Source organism: Dreissena polymorpha, chromosome 10 (assembly GCF_020536995.1).
Source record: "Dreissena polymorpha isolate Duluth1 chromosome 10, UMN_Dpol_1.0, whole genome shotgun sequence".
In the NCBI taxonomy this organism is placed as follows: Eukaryota; Metazoa; Mollusca; class Bivalvia; order Myida; family Dreissenidae; genus Dreissena; species Dreissena polymorpha.
Window position 1 is genome coordinate 60,592,086 of NC_068364.1, and position 20,445 is coordinate 60,612,530.

Genomic DNA, 20,445 nt, shown 5'->3' on the forward strand with positions numbered 1-20,445 from the left:
TTCATTAAATGCGTTATATTGATAAATGTAACCATTGGATCATAAAAGCTCCAGTAAAAAATCAAGAAAAAAATTTAAAAAAGGAAAAGAACGTTGCCCGGAGCAGGTTTCGAACCAGTGACCCCTGGAGTCCTGCAAGAGTCCTGAAGTAAAAACGCTTTAGCCTACTGAGCTATTACGCCGAGTACACATTCGTGACATATTTTATACCTTATATAAGCAATCTTCGTAGTTTCACAAAATTTAACGACAAAAACAGAACTCTCCAAATTATTCAATCGTTTCGCGTTGCAACGCTTTATAATTTTTAGGTTTTAAAATCGTCAAAAGATGCATATAATGGCTATATTAGAGCATGGTTAATGTTCAGTATTACTGTTTCCTCACAAATATCATAACTAAAACGAAAACTTACGAATCTGAAACAACTTTTTTCAATTTTGTCAATTTACCAAAGCGTGAAAAGATCCCTTTAATTTATGTCGTTCCCACGACTTGAGAAGTCGGTCAAACGAGTTAGTCATTTCGCTTTCACGACCTGCAAAGTAAATTACTTACAAAGTCGTCCTACGACTTGCTCAGTCGTTCGCGTGAGTGGGCATAGTTGTTTTCCATGACTATATCGTTTCTGCGAACTAGCTTATTCGTTTCCACGGCTAACTAAGTCGTTCCAAGAATTAGTTATCTCGTTCCAACGATGACAACATTGCGCGGTGTTTATAAATAAGTTTGCAGTTACAGCGGTTTTCCATTCGTGGAAAACCATGGTGGTAAATTTAGAATTAAGGCCGTTTATATTTAGCATCACTCTGGTATTTTGAACCATAAATTACTTGTTTTAAATTCGTAAATAATAAAAAAAAACATTGGAATATTATTGGTTAATATCTCTGTGTGTGCATATAACAGGGCAAGTATAATTATATTTCATTGATGTAACTTATATTATACGACTAGCACATTTTAAATAGTTTTACAACGAAAACCACAGTTTGAGTGCGTTTATAATGAATAAACCAACCGTTACTGGAGAGTACCGGCGAAAAAATCGTGACCTATTGAATGTGTAAAATGTGACATGACTTTTCTTTTTATACGAGTATACATATGGGCCGTGCTCTGTGAAACAGGGGTTAAATGCATGGGCGTAAAGTGTCTTCCCAGATTAGACTGTGCAGTCCGTACAGGCTAATCATGGAAACCACTTTCCGTTTACATGATATAGTTGCGTTTAAAAAGGACTATTGGCTCGACATATTTGTCGACAGGCATCTAGTTTTATATATTTGTCGAAAACAAAAGAATATACGGGGCTGTGATATTAGCCTCACCACGTCACATCGTATTCTCGAAATATCGCGATTTCGCATCGTAATTTCGCCCTTACGTCTTCATGACTGAAAACCCGATAAGAGATCGCGAACTCATGATGTGAAATTTCGAGCATATGATCTGCGATATCGTAGCAAAACATTGTACATGTAATGAACACATAAGCTTTTATTATATTTACTGTATTTAATATGTTCTATAGAAAATACTTGTCTGTACGAGTATGCATTCGGACGCAAGAGTACAAAATAGAAATTACAATATTGATCTTTTTTTAAGCGAAATCGCGGAAAGAAGGTTCGACATAGCAAACATAAATGTTACAATTTCACAATCTCGAATCACTGTTTCGCGATCTCGCATAGTAATTCCTAAATATCCAATCGGGATTTTGCGATATCGCATCGTTATCTTGCACCATCGAACCTCACCCTAGCGGTTTTCTTTTATACAAGTACATCTTCAATTTGTCATGTAACACAGGACGTCATGGCCGGGGTTCCGCCCGAGGACTGGCAGTCCGCGCGTACCACGGTGGTGGGGTGTAACAAGTACATGCTCGACAATCAGCTGCACTGTGACGTCACATTCCGCGTGGGGCGGGACAGGACACCCATCAAGGTACTTAAGAATGACACATCAGGTTAACATTGTCCATTGACTACTTTAGATAAGTATTCTTTTAGGGTGTGGTCAATTCATCATCCGTATGACCCATGCTGATTTACATAAAAATACGTAGTACTTTCCACTCCTGTACCACATAGTATACAGGGGCCTAAGATCACATGTACGTATCACACTTTCCACACGCATATCTATACGGTATTATATGCATATTTCCTAGGCTCACAGCTACGTCTTGATGTCGCGGAGCTGCGTCTTCTACGACATGTTGACAATGGAGTCGGCTGACGAGCATAGAGATATAGAGATTCCCGATGTAGAGCCTCCAGTGTTCACTCAACTTCTAGAGTAAGCTTGAAATCAGTTTTATTTATATATTTCAACTTCGGAATCAATCAATTCTGCCAATAATTGCATACCCTTAAATAGTGAACAATTTTTCATACTTACTTATAATTATTGACATATAATGGATCGAAATGTTGCATTACAAAGTAATTTCACGTTTATCTGTTTAATAAAATCACTGCTATTTTTGTACTGTTTCAACAAAACGTTCATACAACATTATTTTGCTGAAACATGTGCCAGATATTCACTTGAGCTATGAGTTGAAAATTCATTTGGTTTCCGACAGATTTCTCTACTGCGAGAAAACATCGGTGGACTCGACAAATGTTCTAAGCATTCTGCACTGCGCGAAGAAATTCTCGGTTGTGGGTCTGGTTCAGAAATGTATGGAATGTCTAAAGCAGTCTATGAAACCCGACAGACTAACCGTCATAATGGAGAGCGCCCATTCACTTGCAGACGAGGATCTACGCACCAAATGTCTTGCGAAGATTGTACTTGACCCACTTCCGGTTTTCAATGACGATTCGGTCTCGAAGCTTTGCTCAGAATGCTTAAGTGATATAATCAAATATGATTCGCTTCCTTTACTGGAGAATGATGTTTTCGAATGTCTGCTCAAATATGCAAGACACAAGTGCACAGTCGACAATGTGGAAAACACGCCAGAAAATTTACGCCTTGCTGTCGGTAATGCAATAAACTTTATACGATTCCCAATAATGTCTTCCGAATATTTCACAGAAACAGTTGAACCAACTGGTCTTCTAACCACAAAGCAATCGCTAACACTGTATCGGTACTTCGCGCGAAATAGAACTGGTGATACAGCTGGTTTCGAAACGAAGGAGCGAACGCCGATGCTGAATGTTGGACGCTTTAAAAATATTGGGTCTGGCTGGGGTTACAAACGAAATAAAATGGACGCCATCGTTTTCCAATGTTCAAGAGACATATTGTTGAAAGGTATCCAGGTGTACGGTACGGATCAGGGTCCCGGTCAGCTAGCTATCAACGTCCGACTCATTCAGGAGTCGCACAGAGCAAATCTGGCCACCAAGAATGTCATCTTGGAAACGGATGGCAAACGAAAGGTTTACAATATTTTCTTCGATGAGGCGCGTCACATCACAAAGGAAATCAAGTACAGCATCGAACTCATCGTCAATGGGCCAACCACTTTCTATGGTGTGGATGGGAAAACCAGAGTGGAATGTGATGCAGTCCAGTTCACATTTTCCAAAAGTGATAAAGGTACCAACCCAACGGACGTAGAACGTGGTCAGGTTCCAGGCATGGTATTTCAAGTGTCATCGGAGATTGCCTAGTTTTCTTTTCGAACTACCGGTGGGTCAAGTTCATCTTCTGAGGTTTGTCTCATATATGACCAGAATACGTCGTGTTGTGGACAAATAATGACAATACAAATGGCATGAAAGCAGCATGGCACATATTTCGCAAAACATTATTGACTCTTTTATTGAAAACTTTCTGAAGTGTCCGCTCTACGTGAGATAGAAAGAATGAAACAAACACAATTGATTTGGCTTTATTTACAGGTTTTGTTCCCTTATATTTTAAGGCATTGCAAGCATTCCAGTAACACAAATGATGTTATATTTGTATTCGTTGTCAAATGTTAGTGTTCATGTACACACTGGTTTAATATGTTACATTTCAATCATTATCATCCATGGTATCTACATATAACGGACCTGTCCATTTAAAATAACTGAGTGCATGTTAACATGGCATAAAATAAACAAGAGCATCGCATAACGGGTGCCACGCTCGGCTGCGGGTGCAGTTTTGAATAAATGAAAGCTTGTCAGATTATTTTTTTAGAGGTCACAGTGACCTTGACCTTTGACCTAGTGACCCAAAAATGGGTGTGGCATGTAGAACTCATCAAGACGCAGCTTCATATTAAGTTTCAAAGTTGTAGGTTGAAGCACTTAGATTTTAGAGAGCCAATGTTCAAAACCTTAACAAACCTTGACACGGACGGCGGACACGACGAGCTGGCTATGACAATACCTCGGGTTTTCTCCGAAAACAGCCGAGCTAAAAATGACTGGAATGCCGTTATATAGTTGTATTTCATTAATGCGACCTAAAAGAACCAACGTACCATAACAAATTTAAAAGCTGGACACTCAATGATCATTTATAATTTATGAAAAATAAAACAAATATTTGAAAACTGACGTAAACGTAAGAAAGTTCGGGCTTCTTTTAATTTTCATAATAACATGGTTTAATATAACTTTTTAAGGTGACTTTTCAAAGTCAGGGACACATTATGCTCAAACTTTCCGAAATCAGGGCCTGTGGTTAACATTTATGGACTCGGGAGTTTAACTGATTCGGTTTGTATACATGTACACAAATTCCGTACATCTATTCACTGCAAGTTCCGGACACAACGCAGTGTCCAAATCTGGTAATAAAGAGATAACATTAGGCGAGAACATATTGTATTATTACAACGTACATAACAGCTGTCAATTTTATTTACATAATTGTTCGATTCAATAAAAAATGCCGACAAATTTTGTGTAATGATATGGTACATCTATTATAGTATATAATAGTATTATTGATTATGACATTGACCGACAATGTATGTTTGTAGAGAAAAAAATAAAGGAAACCATTTAGTATAAAAGGACTGTTCTCATATACAGTTAGTTGTTCAGTTAGGATAAACATCGGATTCATTTAAGTGTGAATCATAGAGAAGGCCCATTGGGGTCAAGCGGCCTGCCTTATGTTTAACGTTTGGACTTGAATATCTTACAAACTTGAAACTCACTGAATGTATCTTCTTAATCTGAATATTTTGTTTAATAGCAGAATAAATCTCAATGAAAACATCATCAGTGTTCTTGAGGTTGTGTATGCTGGTCAATCCATCCAATTAAGCATCAGAACATGGTATTTAACCCATTTATGCCTAGTGGAATCTCCCATTCTTCTAAATTGGATGAATTTATTTCCAAAATTAGGGATGTATAGTATTTTTACTTATATATTTAGAATATTTCTTACAGAAATTCCTTAAGGCAAACAGCGTAGACCCAGACGAGACACCACATCATGCAGCATCTCATCTAGGTCTACGCTGTTTGCCAAGGACATTTTTCTAGACGCTAGGCATAAATGGGTTATTTTGGGAGCATAAAATTATTTTTAATTGAACTATGTGAACCCAATCATTAATACTCCTATTCAACATTATTTACAAATCACTACCGCTACTCATTAAAATCTTTTTCTTTTGCTAATTAAAAAACAGAGATAACATGCATGAAGATTTTAACTAAGCCATCATTTAAACAAGATATCATCCTACAATCTATTTTCAAACCAATTAAACAGTAAAATTTCGTGTAAAATCAACAATAAAACCATATAAACTGGCAAAATCTGTCTCTTGTACATGCACACACATGATATATATAAATATATATATATATATATATATATATATATATATATATATATATATATATATATATATATATATATTATAACAAAGGTTCAAGAGAAAACTTTTGTAGCTGCTAAACATTTCTACATCGAAGACAAGTGTTTCATGTTCAAATGAGTCGCATTCTGAGAAAACTGGGCTTAATGTATGTGCGTAAAGTATTGTCCCAGATTAGCCTGAGCAGTTTGCACAGGCTAATCAGGTGTGACACTTTCCGCTCTTATGACATTTTTCGTTTAAATGAAGTCTCTTCTTAGCAATAATCCAATTTAGGCAGAAAGTGTCGTCCCTGATTTGCCTGTGTCGACTGCACAGGCTAATGTGGGACGACACTTTACACACATGCATTATATCCTCAAATTGTTATAATCCTGCACTATACAAAATGATGTCTCATCATTTTCTTGCTGTCAGAGTCAGACACACCTGAACCCTCATGACATTTTTCTGTGCATTCTTAAACTGCAAAATTACGTTTTTGGGTCATGTTTGACTCTTTATCATCCCCATCAAGGTTGTTATCATCTGTTTGACTATTCTTGTCCCTTGTACAGCTATTTATGTCCCCTTTTCAGCTATTCTCTTCCCCTGTACAGCTATTTTCATCCTCTGTACGGCCGATCTTGTCCTCTGTACAGCTATTCTCATCCTCCGTACGGCCATTATTGTCCCCTGTACAGCTATTCTCATCCTCTGTGCGGCCATTCTCATCCCCTGTTCGACTATTCTCGTCCCCTATACAGCCATTCTCGTCCCCTGTTCGGCTATTCTCGTCCCCTGTTTGGCCATTCTCGTCCCCTGTTCGGCCATTCTCGTCCCCTGTAGGGCTATTTTCGTCCCCTGTTCGGCTATTCTCGTTCCCTGTTTGGCTATTTTCGTCCCCTGTTCCGCTATTTTCGTCCCCTGTTCGGCTCTTTTCGTCCCCTGTTCGGCTATTTTCGTCCCCTGTTCGGCTACTTTCATCCCCTATTGGGCTGTCTGTTTTATCTGCTGTGTCCCTATCACTGTCTTCCTCCTCTTCTTCCTCTTCATCATCAGATTCTTCTGAAAACATTGAAGACCATCTTCCTTTTTACAGGCCGAATTATAAACATTGAGCGTAGAAGTATTGTACAGACTGAGAGCAATAAATAGCCTTATACAAGAAGTTAAACTTGCTTTTAACTGGATTATGATCATTTAAACAAGAGTCAGAGATAGATGCCCACCCCCCCCCCCCCCTCCTCTCCTCCCTAAGGATATTATGCAACAAAACTGATCATAAGAGTTAATTTAATCATATAAAGTGTGACTTAGCCTCTTAAATAAGTTTTTAGTTGAAACAGAATTATGCACTTCTGTTTAATCATTGTTAAAGTAAATGCATTGAGAATATTATAGTATTATAACTAGTAAACACTAGTGAATAAAATCAATTAAACATTGTTGGATCAGTAAAGTAAGCCATTATAATCAATTCTCTCTCAGGAAAATGGATCTTGCTGATTTAGTAGATAATCATTTAAAATACTAAAATTGAGATAAACTCAGGCAGCAGTCTTTATATAGAGCTTGACACATTCAGCTGAACATGCCAACACTCTGTGAAATTATTTTGATTATTTAACGATTTATAATCAATTATGTATGTTTGATTTAAATCAAGAACCAAGTATGATTTTTTGCATCTGCAAAGTATTAGGCTAATCACTAAATCCTTTGATGAAATTTCAAACAGAAACCAAATAACACTTAATGTCACAGTGACCTTGACATTTGAACTAGTGACCGCAATTTCAAAAGGGGTCATCTTCTGTCCAAGGCCTATGCACATGCAAAGTATCAAGCAAATTGTCAATTATTGACATGTTATTGATCGGAAATGATTTTCACACTTATTGTGACATTGTGACAATTACCTTGACCTTTGATCTATGGACCCAAATTTCAATAGGGGCCATCTACTGTCCAATGCTAATGCACATCAAGCAAATCAGTACCTCCTTTCACAAGTGATTGATCGGAAACAATTTTCACTCTTAGTGTGGCACTGACCTTGACCTTTTACTTGGTCATTCACAAGTTATTTATTGGAAAAGAAGTGGTCTACCGACAGACCAACTGCCATTCAGAAAAACAATATACTCACTCTTCATCAAAGGGGGCACAATTAAAGGCACTGGAGTTGTTTAGCTAAAGTAAGTATTGTTCTAACTATGAAACTGTAACATTGTGTGATCCATATCCATCATCGCCCTATATTATGATTCAGAAATCCTAGAATTAATAAAATGGCAAAACATAATTATATTGGATAACTTTTAGTTACTCCCTTTTAAACATTTAACATTCCAATGAAAGCTAGTCAAAGTAAATTATTACACTACTACATTTATTATGGAAAGCATCATAACATCTTTTTTTCTGACATTAAACTCAAAGGACCATCAATAAATGTAAAAAAAAAAAATTCATATAATCCTTTAATTGTAAACAATTTCTTTCCATATTTTAACATACCATCAATTACACCTTTTATTACAACAATTAACAATTTACTACAGTCATGTATTTCAGCTGAGTCTAAACCCATTTATGCCTAGCGCCTAGAAAAAAGGACTTTGCAAACAGCGTAGACCCAGATGAGACGCCGCAAAATGTGGCGTCTCATCAGGGTCTGCGCTGTTTGCTTAAAGGAATTTCAGTAAGAAATATTATAAATATAGAAATAAATATACTAGACATTCCTAATTTTGGAAATAAATTGATCCAATTTTGAAGAATGGGAGAGTCCACTACTGACTAGGCATAAATGGGTTAAGAAAGCAGATTAAAACCAACCTTCTTTATCTTTCTTAGGCTTTTTATTTTTCTGTTTCTGCTTTTTCTTGAGCCTGTAAAACAAAGATGCAAATTTTCATAAGAGCAGTATATGTATAACTGTTATAACTTGGGCAGTTGCAACTTGCTCATATATTGCAGAAGCTGCAAACAGATATGAATGTGTTCTCAATGTTTCAATTAGAAAAATTGGAATTATGTTCTCCTATTTTATTTCCTTTTTTCCACTCTACCCACTCATACTGTAAGATATAAAATAAAACCAATCACTAAGCCATTGTATTGCATGTTCTTTTTACAACATAAATTATATTTGAACATTGTAATTAATTTTCCTAACTATGCACTGTGGACATGTCAATGACCAAAAGATTTTGTCAAATTAAACATTTTGTCATCACCAAGCAACTTCAAAACATAGCAATTTTTTTGTTGTTTTAAAATATAAACTCTGTCAAAAATGTGCCCTGAAAAAACTATTTAAAGAAAATGTTCAAAAGATGATGTTTCATACTAAATGAGAGTGTATTGTCACATACACATTATACACCAAGGCTGTGCACGATTGGGCATGGCTAGTTTTCAACCTAGGAATATGAATTGAATTAGCTTACCTAAATCATATTTCACATAAAACATATAATTTCAACTACTACATTTCACCCCACAGCCAGGAAAAACTTCAAGTAACATTACTACTCAAAATCAACGAAAATTTCGTAAAATCTTGTGTAAAACAAGGCTATTGTCAAGCAATATGGTCCCCTACCGGCTCCACCATTGTCAGAAATTCCACCATTTTTTGTATTTTTTTTGGTTGCCATAGCAACCACAATTTTTGACGTAGAAACAAAATGAAATGACATGCATAATGTCCATATTGCCATCTATCCATGTTGCAAGTTTCATGAAAAAATATTAAAAACTTTAAAAGTTATCGCAGGATCCAGAAAAGTGTACAGGATCCACCATTTTCAGCAGTATTTCTAGTCTATTTGTTGCCATAGCAACCAGAATTCTTGATGTAGGAACAAAATGAAATGACATGCATAATCTCCATATTGCCATCTGTCCATGTTTCAAGTTTCATGAAAAAATATGAGAACTTTCAAAGTTATCGCAGGATCCAGAAAAGCGTGACAGACTTACGGACAGACGGACACACAGAGCAAAACCGGTAGGGGACAATAAACTTAAGCGATTAAAAATCAGTGTTCCTTATAACAATTGCTGAAATTTCAACGAAAGATGTGGTCTGGTAAAATAGATGTTTGTAGATACAAAATGCTCGTTTTTATTACTGTTTTGCATATTCAATTCAATTTTAATTTCCCGCAATGATATCTATTCATACGACACATGAACACTAAGACGATGTTCGTGTGTCGTATTAATAATATATTCGGGGGAAATTAAAATGGAATTAATTGTGTCACAAATGAATAAAAACGAGCATCTTGTATCTACAAAAATCTATGTAATCATACAACAGCTAGCGTTGAAATTGTGGCTTTTGCTATAAGGAGCACTGATAGTTTAGGTGTTAAATATATTTTACGAAATTGTTTACAAAATTTTCATTGATTTTGAGCATTATAGAGACTTAAATTGCGTACCACTATATCATACACCAAATATTGACCCGTGCACCTTACAGTTTCAGAAATGAATATTATCTAGTTATTTACTATCGTAGTCAAAATAGATCATGTGACTACTTTGGCGTGGCCAGTATTGACTCAAGGGGCATGATTTAAACAAACTGTGTACAGCTTCTCTATCTGATGTTTCATGTCATATATCAAAGTTCTGGACCTTATAGTTTCAGGGAAGAAAAGGCATTTCCTATGTAAGTCTACATAAATCATGGGAATCTTGGAACGTGGCAAGTTTTGACCCTAGGGACACCATTTTACAATGTAAGAATCTTTGAAGAGAACATTTAGACAATGTTTTACATCAACATTCAACCTCTGAGCTTTTCGTTTTCATGGAAGATTGTGAAAGTTATATATTACTAGTATATAACTCTGTACAATTGATATTACCACTGGGGATGTGTTATTTTTACCCAAGAAGCAACATATGGGTCATTTTTGTACAGGACCTATATATGATGTTGTATACCAAATATCAAAGCTCTGGGACTTGTGGTTTCAGATAAGAAAGTTATTAACAATAAGTCTACATGTATATAAATCTATTTGACCCCTGTGGCATGGACTGTTTTTAAACCCTAAGCATGATTTGGAGAAACGTTCTTAAGGGATCACAAGAAGTTGTTACATGGTACACTTCAAATATCAAGCCCAAGAACATAAGTCAATATAACCTATGTGACTCTGGTGTGTGGCCAGTCTTGACACCATGGACATGATTAAGCAACTTTTGTAAAGGATCACTAGACAATGTTACACAGCAAATATTAAACCTCTGAGCCTTGCGTCTTCAGAGCAGATTTGTTAAGTTTCCATTTTTAAATTTTGTAATTGTCATAACTTACCAATGCTATCTTTTACCCTTATTTCCAAACAAATATATTTTCCTCAAATGACTGCCGTAAAGTAAATATAATATTGACAACGTTTTTTTCCTTAATTTTGAAGTTTGAAAGCAAAGAAATGAAAAAACAAGAGCACCGCCTTGCGGGTGCAGACCGCTCATCTATTTACTTTTTAAAGGTGAAGGGACTCTCATTTTCAATCACAAAGGAGGGAGGGGTGGAGTGAAGAGCGGTGCCAAAAAATCGAGGGGGGGGGGTGGGGGGGTGGAGGATTCTTGGGTGCGATGGTTGGACGGTATTTCAAACATAAAATAATAAAAATAAATATTTGTGTTTTTTAACCGTTTCAAAAAAAAAAAATTGGGGGGGGGGGGGGTGAGGTGGGGGGGTATAGTGTGAGGGTGTGGTGGTAATTTGTGAGATGATCTTTAAAAAAAAAAAAAAAAAAACACAATATATACCCCTATATGATGTTTGACATTGTAGGATGACCTTGACCTTGTGAAGGATGACCTTGACCTTTCACCACTCAAAATGTGCAGCTCCATGAGATACACATGCATGCCAAATATCAAATATATTTGACCTCTGACCTTGAAGGATGACCTTGACCTTGACCTTTCACCACTCAAAATGAGCAGCTCCATGAGATGCACATGCATGCCAAATATCAAGTTGCTATCTTCAATATTGCAAAAGTATTCATAAAATGAGCGATTTTGGTCACATATAATTGACCTCTGACCTTGAAGGATGACCTTGACCTTGACCTTTCACCACTCAAAATGTGCAGCTGCATGAGATACACATGCATGCCAAATATCAAGTTGCTATCTTCAATATTGCAAAAGTATTCATAAAATGAGTGATTTTGGCCACATATATTTGACCTCTGACCTTGAAGGATGACCTTGACCTTGACCTTTCACCACTCAAAATGTGCAGCTTCATGAGATACACATGCATGCCAAATATGAAGTTGCTATCTTCAATATAGCAAAAGTTATTGCAAAATGTTAAAGTTGGCGCAAACAGACAGACCAACAGACAGACAGGGCAAAAACAATATGTCCCCCACTACTATAGTGGGGGACATAAAAAATACGGGGGGGGGGGGGGGGGGGATTCGGGTGGGGGGAGGGGGGGTGGGGGGGGGATTCTTGGATGCGATGGTTGGACGGTATTTCAAACATAAAATAATCAAAATAAATAGGTTTGTTTTTTAACCGTTTAAAAAAAAAATTGGGGAGGGGGTGGGGTGTGGGTATAGTGAGAGGGTGTGGTGGTCATTTGTGAAATGATCTTAAAAAAAAAAAAAAAAAAAAAAATAGGGGGGGGGGGTTCGGGGGGGGGGGGGGGGGGGCACGGGCGATGGTTTGGGTAGAGTCTATTGTGGTATGTCAGGTAAGAGTAGTTTTGTCAAAGTATCAATCAAATCTAATCATAAATAAAGAAGTTATGGCAATTTTAGCGAAATTTAATAATTTGACCTTGAGAGTCAAGGTCATTCAAAGGTCAAGGTAAAATTCAACTTGCCAGGTACAGTAACCTCATGATAGCATGAAAGTATTTGAAGTTTGAAAGCAATAGCCTTGATACTTAAGAAGTAAAGTGGATCGAAACACAAAATTTAACCATATATTCAAAGTTACTAAGTCAAAAAAGGGCCATAATTCCGTAAAAATGACATCCAGAGTTATGCAACTTGTCCTTTTACTGTACCCTTATGATAGTTTGCGAGTGTTCCAAGTATGAAAGCAATATCTATGATACTTTAGGGGTAAAGTGGACCAAAACACAAATCTTAACCAAACTTTCAATTTTCTAAGTATAAAGGGCCCATAATTCCGTGCAAATGCCAGTCAGAGTTACATAACTTTGCCTGCACAGTCCCCTTACGATAGTTAGTAAGTGTTGCAAGTATGAAAGTAATAGCTTTGATACTTAAGGAATAAAATGGACCTCAACACAAAACTTAACCAAAATTTTCAATTTTCTAAGTATAAAAAGGGCACATAATTCTGTCAAAATGCACGCAAGAGTTATCTAACTTTGCCTGCCCAGTCCCCTCATGATAGAAAGTAAGTGTACCAACTTTGAATGCAATAGCATTGATACTTTCTGAAAAAAGTGGACCTAAACGCAAAACTTAACCAAAATTTTCAATTTTCTAAGTATAAAAAGGGCACATAATTCAGTCAAAATGCACGCCAGAGTTATCTAACTTTGCCTGCCCAGTCCCCTCATGATAGTAAGTAAGTGTACCAAGTTTGAATGCAATAGCATTGATACTTTCTGAGAAAAATGGACCTAAACACAAAACTTAACCGGACGCCGACGCAGACGCCGACGCAGACGCCGATGCCGACGCCAAGGTGATGACAATAGCTCATAATTTTTTTTCAAAAAATAGATGAGCTAACAAACAAACTATTTATCGTCAATTTCAGTCAAAGTAATGTAGTTTGTCCCGATCATAAGTGCCCACACATTTCCCAAAATGATGAAAAAACTTCCTTAATATGCCAGAATAATTAAAGAGGGTTCCCCGAGTACTATGAAGTTTCGTGAAAATATGCCAAGTGGTTTAGGAGATTGAAGCATATTGTTGACAACACACCACACTGGACACACCAGCAGGAGAATAGCCGAATACTTCATGGTCATGTGAGCTTGAATAAAATCATAATTTTATTAACCTTACAGAATCCTTTTGCATAGGAATTACCGTTTAGCTCTTTTCTTTGCAGTTCTTTCATCAGCTTGCTTCATGTTTTCCTCAACCTTTTTGCGGAATGCTGCATCAGCATCTTCCTAGAATACCAGCATTTCTGAGCCTTATTGACTGTGTTTGAAATAATGAACACTACCATTGAGTTCATATTTATCACAGAAAGTGTGTGCTTTGCTTTTTACTGGAATGGTGCAGTAAAACCTTAAAACTAAAATTGTACATGAAATAATATTTGCTTATAATTTATATGATAAATTTAAGGAAGAGTGTGTTTAAGTTACTGGTCTAATCCATATATTACAAAGTAATCCCCATTGCATAATCAAGTACTTTAGGTTGAACTGTTTAATTGATAGATGACCTTAGCATTCTTTTCCTTGTTGAACTTCTGCCTCGCATATTCTCTCCGCCTCACACCTCGATACACATGAAAGTCTCCACTGCCAGCACCAGCGCTAGAACCTGCAACAGTTGATTTCTGCAGGCATAGAAAATAGTTGGGGTATTTTCAATGACTTTGATAGAAGCACACGATGGACCAATCTGCCGCTCTCCATTACTTTAAAGGAAACTAAACTGATGTGTAATAATATTATTATCCTATGATGTTCAAATAGCATGACAGGACATTTAATTGAAGTTAAAACAAAGTTGATTACCTTTTCTTGGTTGTATATGTACATAACCAGGCATGGTGCCTTCAGTAAAAGGCATACAATAAAATGACGGCAAGGGAAGAATATGTTCATGAAGTATGACACTAGAGACACACTTTAACCCTTTTACCACTTAGATAGGTATTTTTACGCATTTGTAGTCCCTTAGAAAGTTAAATTGTATTTTAGACCTTTCTTACAAAATTCAAGTTTTTAAGACTTCAACTCCAAACCTTAGATACAAATGAGCAGCAAACAACATAAAACCTGAACAGTCTGGGAGTTACTCGCAGGCTGGTCTGGTTTTATGCTGTTTGCACATAGCCATTTCTACTTTGCTTCTACATGTAAGTGGGAAAGGGTTTAAGTATGCAACCATTCTGTATGTAGTGTAGTTTGTACAGAAAGATTCAACTATCAAAATTTAACTCACCCCAAATATTTCTCACAAATTCTAATGGTTCCCTAGGTTTGTATTCTTTTGACTTTTCTGGAATGAACACAGGCTTTTCCTGAAAGACAGTTATATAGACTTTTTTAAACGGCTGTACCACTAAAGTTTCCAAGTGCATTCATTATTCATGATGATCTTATTCTGATTTAAGAGTTTAGGTCTAAATACATCTCATTCAGACATTATCAAGACATATTTATGGAAAAAAAAACAATTATATATATTAATAAAACAGATAAAATAATAAGTTTTCAGGTGCAGCCAGTGTACTGGTGCATAAGAAAAAGTGAAACATAAGCACCACAGCTCATGAAAAAGTAAGGAAATGTTGTTAAAATACGTATTTAGACACAAACTCATAAACTTGAAATTAATGTTTTTGAACATTTTGGTTTTAAATTTTTGGAGTAAAAAAACAATGAGAAACATTATACAACTCAATCATATTTTATGTAATATATATAGTACCCCAAATTATTTTGGGGGAATATGGTTCTAATATATATAGGGTGATCTCATTCCTGAAATAGGCTGAAATAGGTTATAAAACTTTATTCCTCATAATGATTGCTGCTTAACTTCTATCGAAGCTGCACACTTTTATTGATTCAATGTTAATGAGGAAACTAAAGTAAACACATTTAATTTCTAACAAAATCAATGACAAAACTGACTGGGCAGATATGCTCTCCCATAGACTTAATTTCTTGATTGGAAAACCGTTTGTTATTGAATGAAAAGAGGAACAATTGGCTAGCACCACATTTGATTCGACCAATCAGAGAGCAGATCTTTATCTTAGTTAAGATTTTTAAGATTTGACAAATTAAAGTTACGAATGTCTAACACAAAGTAAGAGTATTTTTTTTATCTAGTCTATTAAAATGGAAGTAACCACTTTGCATGTACAGCTATAAACATGGCTTCTTTATCCATACTGAAGCTTTAGACCTTTGGAAGAAAAAGAGTCTGAAAAAACAAACAATAAAATGCAACTATGTTGTGAAAAAAGTGCTGTATGAAAATTGCTACATGTATATATCTATGAAAATTGTTAAAAAATGTACATGTATAAAATAACAGCTCTAGCCCTGATTCTAGCATAAGAGCTGTGCACTCACATTGCATTACAAGTGTTTACTCCCAAATCAAGTGTTCAGTGGGAATATCCATGTCATGCTTGGACGCTAATTTTATCTAGAGTAACCATGGGTTATATCGGACGTCTCCAGGAAAAAGACAGCGTAATCTCGATGACTCACTATTCGAAGCGGAATGCTTTTGTTTTCTTGGTACAGTAGCTTTCATGCAACAGTATGGAATGATAAAATCTATTTTAAACCTTTTAGTCAACCAATGAGATTGCACTTTATAAATATCGACGCATCAGGGTAAAACCGGACACCCCAAGGCTTGTATCAACACTAAAAAGGCTTAAATCAGACAGTTGTTGGTTGTATGTATTTCCCTTGTTGGGCTTAATCGTGATGTTATTTAAGCTGTGAAAAGTCTTTACATCAGTGAATTTGTATTTTGTAGTTAAATTTTACGTAGATATTTGCGAATATATCGCATATTTACAACGCATATCTTTTCCCTGTTTGGGCATATCTGAAAAGCGCGCAGAAACAAGATATACATAGTTATTTATTTGTATTTTAATGAATGGTCCGTTTCTTCCTATGCAGTGCTCCAGCTAGGCCTAAATTTGAGGGCCCTCCCAAACCTCCGCACTGCCCTTCCTAGGGCCCCCCTGCCCTTAAAAAAAAAATAAAAAAAATAAAATAAATTTTTGTACATTTAATTCATAAATCTCTTATTACATTACAAGTAATTAATTAAGTTCTCATTGTACACATTATATTTAAATAATAATATATTCTAGCAATTATTAATAACATATAAATTAACATGCAACAGGAAGCATTTCGGAAAAGCCCCGTGCTCGAAAGTGCCCTTTTGACAAAATAATGCGTGTTGAAAGTGCCCTTTTTACAAAAAAGCCCCCCTGCCCTTTTTAAATCCTAGCTGGAGCACTGCTATGTCTCTATTTTGCAACGAAGCCATAATGGTTCTTGAGCTCATATAATAAAAGTATAGAAAACACACCTAAGTTCTATAGATCTTGCCATAGTTTCGTGTCCAATAAACCCCGAAATCATTTTACGAAGCATTTACTACCTGGGGATTATCGGACAGTTTAAGTTTTCTTATTTGTTTATAATGCATGTAATGTTTGTTATAGTTTTATTATGTTTTTTAAGAAGATAAATATATAAGTCAAGATATTTCATTTTCTCAACACGGTATTCACTCATTTCACAACGTACTGTTACTTATAAAATGACCGTTATAAAAGTTCACGACTCTGATTTTCGCCAAGGTGAGGAGGAGATGATTTCCAAACGAACTTGCATCTTCCTATCAAATTCACCGAATTTATTCCATCACCCAATCAGATGATAGGTTACATAATACTATGAAAACGTATTTATAGAATGTAAACAAAGCTCAAACGGTTTAATGCGAGGTCTTTTTTTGTATGTAAATATTCTACTTTTTGAAGTTGCCCAATAAACCCCGTGTGTCCGATATAACATATTTACTAAGCAATATTTTTTGCCCAACTTGGAAAAGTACCTGTTCCAGCCCAATTGTGAAAATTGTGGGCGAAAACACGGAAACCGAAGGATATTTAACATGTTTAACAAAAAATTATCGCGAAATTGTGTAACATTAACTTTTTTAGATTCGTTGTGTGAAATACTCTGATTAAATTTGAGATAAAAATACTCACATGTTTACTCATAAGCTTTTCAAGGCGAAGTTTTTGTAACTCGGCCGCATTTTTAGCAACAACAATAGGTTTTTCTTCCTTCACTTTTTTCTTGTCTGCCATCTTTGTTGATACTTGTGGTTACATTACACTTATTGTGCACCCATCCCTGCAATCTCATCGCAGAGTTGTCGTTCCTTGCACTCACATACAATTTCATTCAGCTATCATAGAAGGTAGAAGGTGTTGAGTTTCAATGTAAAAGACTCATATTCTCCCTACATAATGAACGTTATTAACATTTAAAGCTTTCTGATACAACCCCTTAAACTAACCCCATGCTAACAAAACTGCTTCCAAGACATAATCGTAACATAATAAGCGTGTGAAAAAAGTGTAAAGAATATGTGTGTAAAATTTATTGGTGCTTATTAACATTTGGTGGTGTAAAAGATACATTTTACGTGATGAGCTTGCGTGACAGTTAACCTATACTGGTGGAGAAGACAAAGAGATAACAGATAACAGATTATTCCCGTCAAATCTCTGCGTGGAGGTTGCCATCCGTGGCCCATGCATTATTTGTTATTATAGCATGTGTAAACCTACACGTTCACTTCTCATCCTGTAATACACATAGAATATGGTCCTGCATAACATTATCCTAATATGTCGTGCATGTCCTTCTCATAAAGAACATCAAAGCATCAGGCACGTTACCGGCAGCCCGATGCAACACGGATACATTTAGAGGGAGGGGAAGGGATGGGGTGGGGCAATATGAGCGTGTGCCAGAATGCGATTCGTGATATTATTGGATATGGTAGTGGTCCTAAGACCTGTTTGTAAAACGACATTGATTTGGCAGGTTTACCGCCTCGTTTGCCGGTTCCCAACTCTTCAAACACATTGTTTTAAGGGCTAACATACGAGCATGAGTCACATTTTAGCCGCTCAATAGAGTCAAGTCCCCAGTTCTTCGAATTTGGCTTGTCAAAAATGAAATGGTTCAAATCTAATGTGGAGATTAGTTTGAAGTAGATATGACACAGTTGATTTAAGATTCGAAAGCAGTGCCTATTTATAAAGAGTTCCATTTCTCTTCTTGAATAAAAGAAGCCCTTTAAAATGTGAGACATGTCTTTTGTGGTTATTTCTAATATCCTGTATGTGTCCAGAGTACTTTGATGCATTGCATGGGAAGCTAACTTGAAAGACAAGAAATATCTTTAAAAAAGATATACGGCGTAAATAGTTTAATGAATGAGATCAAGTATAGCGAATGTCTTTTTCTGTGCAGTTCTTAGCTGCATCACACGCAGTACGGGATGTTACGGGGAGTTTTCGCGGCTTATTTTACATTATAACATATTGCTGGTCATAAACCTATAGATACAAAACAGAAAACCAAAAGAAGAATGGAAGTGAAATTTAAACATATGAGTCAACCGGCCACACGAGAAGTATCCGTATTTATAGGCGCGTTCTTCGAACAAACCTGTTTTAGTGGTTTGTCGGGAATTGCTATTTGATTCGATTATTAACAGTATCAATTATCATCGTGCTAATGCTTAAAGTGATATTATGGGCATTTTGCACTGTTGAATTGAGCTGAAAAGAATTAACAGGTCAAAATAGTTAGTTAAAATGTGGTTACTGATTAATTATCTGCAACTCACCTTGCTACCAGTTGTTTATAAAAATATATTTTATATTCGATATTCTTACGTGACCCACCCAGTCCTGTAAACTGAAATGATCCGTAAAACAATTTCGTGTCTTTGTGTCGTATGAACAAATCTGCACTAAAACTAAATTTAGGTTCAACTCGTAAACGCATGATCAGTTGTCAAACAAAAGTACGGTTGATATTCAAATGCATTATTTTTCTCTTTCTGATATATTGTTTTAGTATGATGATGCTGCATTAATTAATATAAGTGTATATGAAGTAGAAACATCAAAAATAATCAACGGTTGCGATAGACACCTATAAACTGTTACATGCTCATAATATCACTTTAGTACATTAGGCAATATGGACGAATAATTATTGTTAAATTTATCAACAATAATATTTATCATTGTATTGTCGAAAACACATTAAGAATCTATTATTTACATACCATTATTATATTGCTGAATATCTTCATTTAACATATTTCTGGTCTAAAGAAAATTCCAGGTCACCTAGTTCACGGATAGCGTCTTTATTATATAACGATTATTTTACTGGCCGCCAACTCCGGTGATGACCTGTATATAAACTCTGAATGTCCGCGAATTGACCCGATATACATCGCGGGTTGAAATGCAATGCTTTAAAGTGAGGCCTCGCTTCCATTGCTCTTTATACTTTTACATGTTAACATGTTGACAGGAATAAGGAAGTAAGTACTAAATATGAGAACATAGCCTTTTAAGTATAAACGCTCTTGCGCTGGTAATACTCTGAAAATAAAAGGTGTACGCACAAACTGTATTGATGTCGAGAATTGAGTGTAAAACTGTTCTATCTATTAAGCCTTTTCATTCGAGATAAAATTGTTTCATACAGTAAAACAGTGTTACAAAGACGCGGATATGTTTCCAATGTTCTGGTGGTATACTCAAATCAGCCAATGGAATAAATGAAGTGTATTCATTCGTACCTAGCCGCGGGAAATTTTATTGGAATTTTATTGGACACTTACAAAGGT

The 20,445-nt window shown here is 35.9% G+C and overlaps 2 protein-coding genes across 3 annotated transcripts; one reads left to right on the forward strand and one right to left on the reverse strand.

Moving 5' to 3' along the window:
* The first annotated feature begins 499 nt into the window (after positions 1-499).
* Positions 500-5,189, forward strand: LOC127847235 (BTB/POZ domain-containing protein 2-like). Of its 2 annotated transcripts, none has more exons than XM_052378986.1 (4): positions 500-910; positions 1,816-1,953; positions 2,180-2,307; positions 2,597-5,189. In XM_052378986.1, exons 2-4 carry the CDS (start codon positions 1,822-1,824, stop codon positions 3,636-3,638), a joined length of 1,302 nt encoding a protein of 433 aa, XP_052234946.1. In that variant the 5' UTR covers positions 500-910; positions 1,816-1,821; the 3' UTR covers positions 3,639-5,189. The 2 variants fall into 2 exon arrangements, with proteins under 2 accessions (XP_052234946.1, XP_052234947.1); XM_052378987.1 differs by lacking the exon at positions 500-910 and adding an exon at positions 1,045-1,066.
* A 610-nt stretch (positions 5,190-5,799) lies between these two features.
* Positions 5,800-18,432, reverse strand: LOC127847236 (PRKR-interacting protein 1 homolog). Its single transcript, XM_052378988.1, has 6 exons — positions 17,768-18,432; positions 14,950-15,028; positions 14,222-14,322; positions 13,855-13,940; positions 8,624-8,676; positions 5,800-6,847 (listed from the first exon to the last, which is right to left on the reverse strand). The coding sequence occupies exons 1-6, from the start codon at positions 17,867-17,869 to the stop codon at positions 6,375-6,377; spliced, it is 894 nt and encodes a 297-aa protein (XP_052234948.1). The 5' UTR covers positions 17,870-18,432; the 3' UTR covers positions 5,800-6,374.
* Between the last annotated feature and the right edge of the window lie 2,013 nt (positions 18,433-20,445).

Bases quoted from the DNA above. Each gene is read 5' to 3' on its own strand.
- LOC127847235 (XM_052378986.1), top strand. From the start codon at position 1,822: ATGGCCGGGGTTCCGCCCGAGGACTGGCAGTCCGCGCGTACCACGGTG. The intron at 1,954-2,179 runs GTACTTAAGAAT...CATATTTCCTAG, and splicing joins GGGACAGGACACCCATCAAG to GCTCACAGCTACGTCTTGAT. The intron at 2,308-2,596 runs GTAAGCTTGAAA...GGTTTCCGACAG, and splicing joins GTGTTCACTCAACTTCTAGA to ATTTCTCTACTGCGAGAAAA.
- LOC127847236 (XM_052378988.1), bottom strand. From the start codon at position 17,869: ATGGCAGACAAGAAAAAAGTGAAGGAAGAAAAACCTATTGTTGTTGCT. The intron at 13,941-14,221 runs GTCATCTATCAA...CTGGTATTCTAG, and splicing joins ACAAGGAAAAGAATGCTAAG to GAAGATGCTGATGCAGCATT. The intron at 6,848-8,623 runs GTTGGTTTTAAT...CAATGTTTTCAG, and splicing joins GCCTAAGAAAGATAAAGAAG to AAGAATCTGATGATGAAGAG.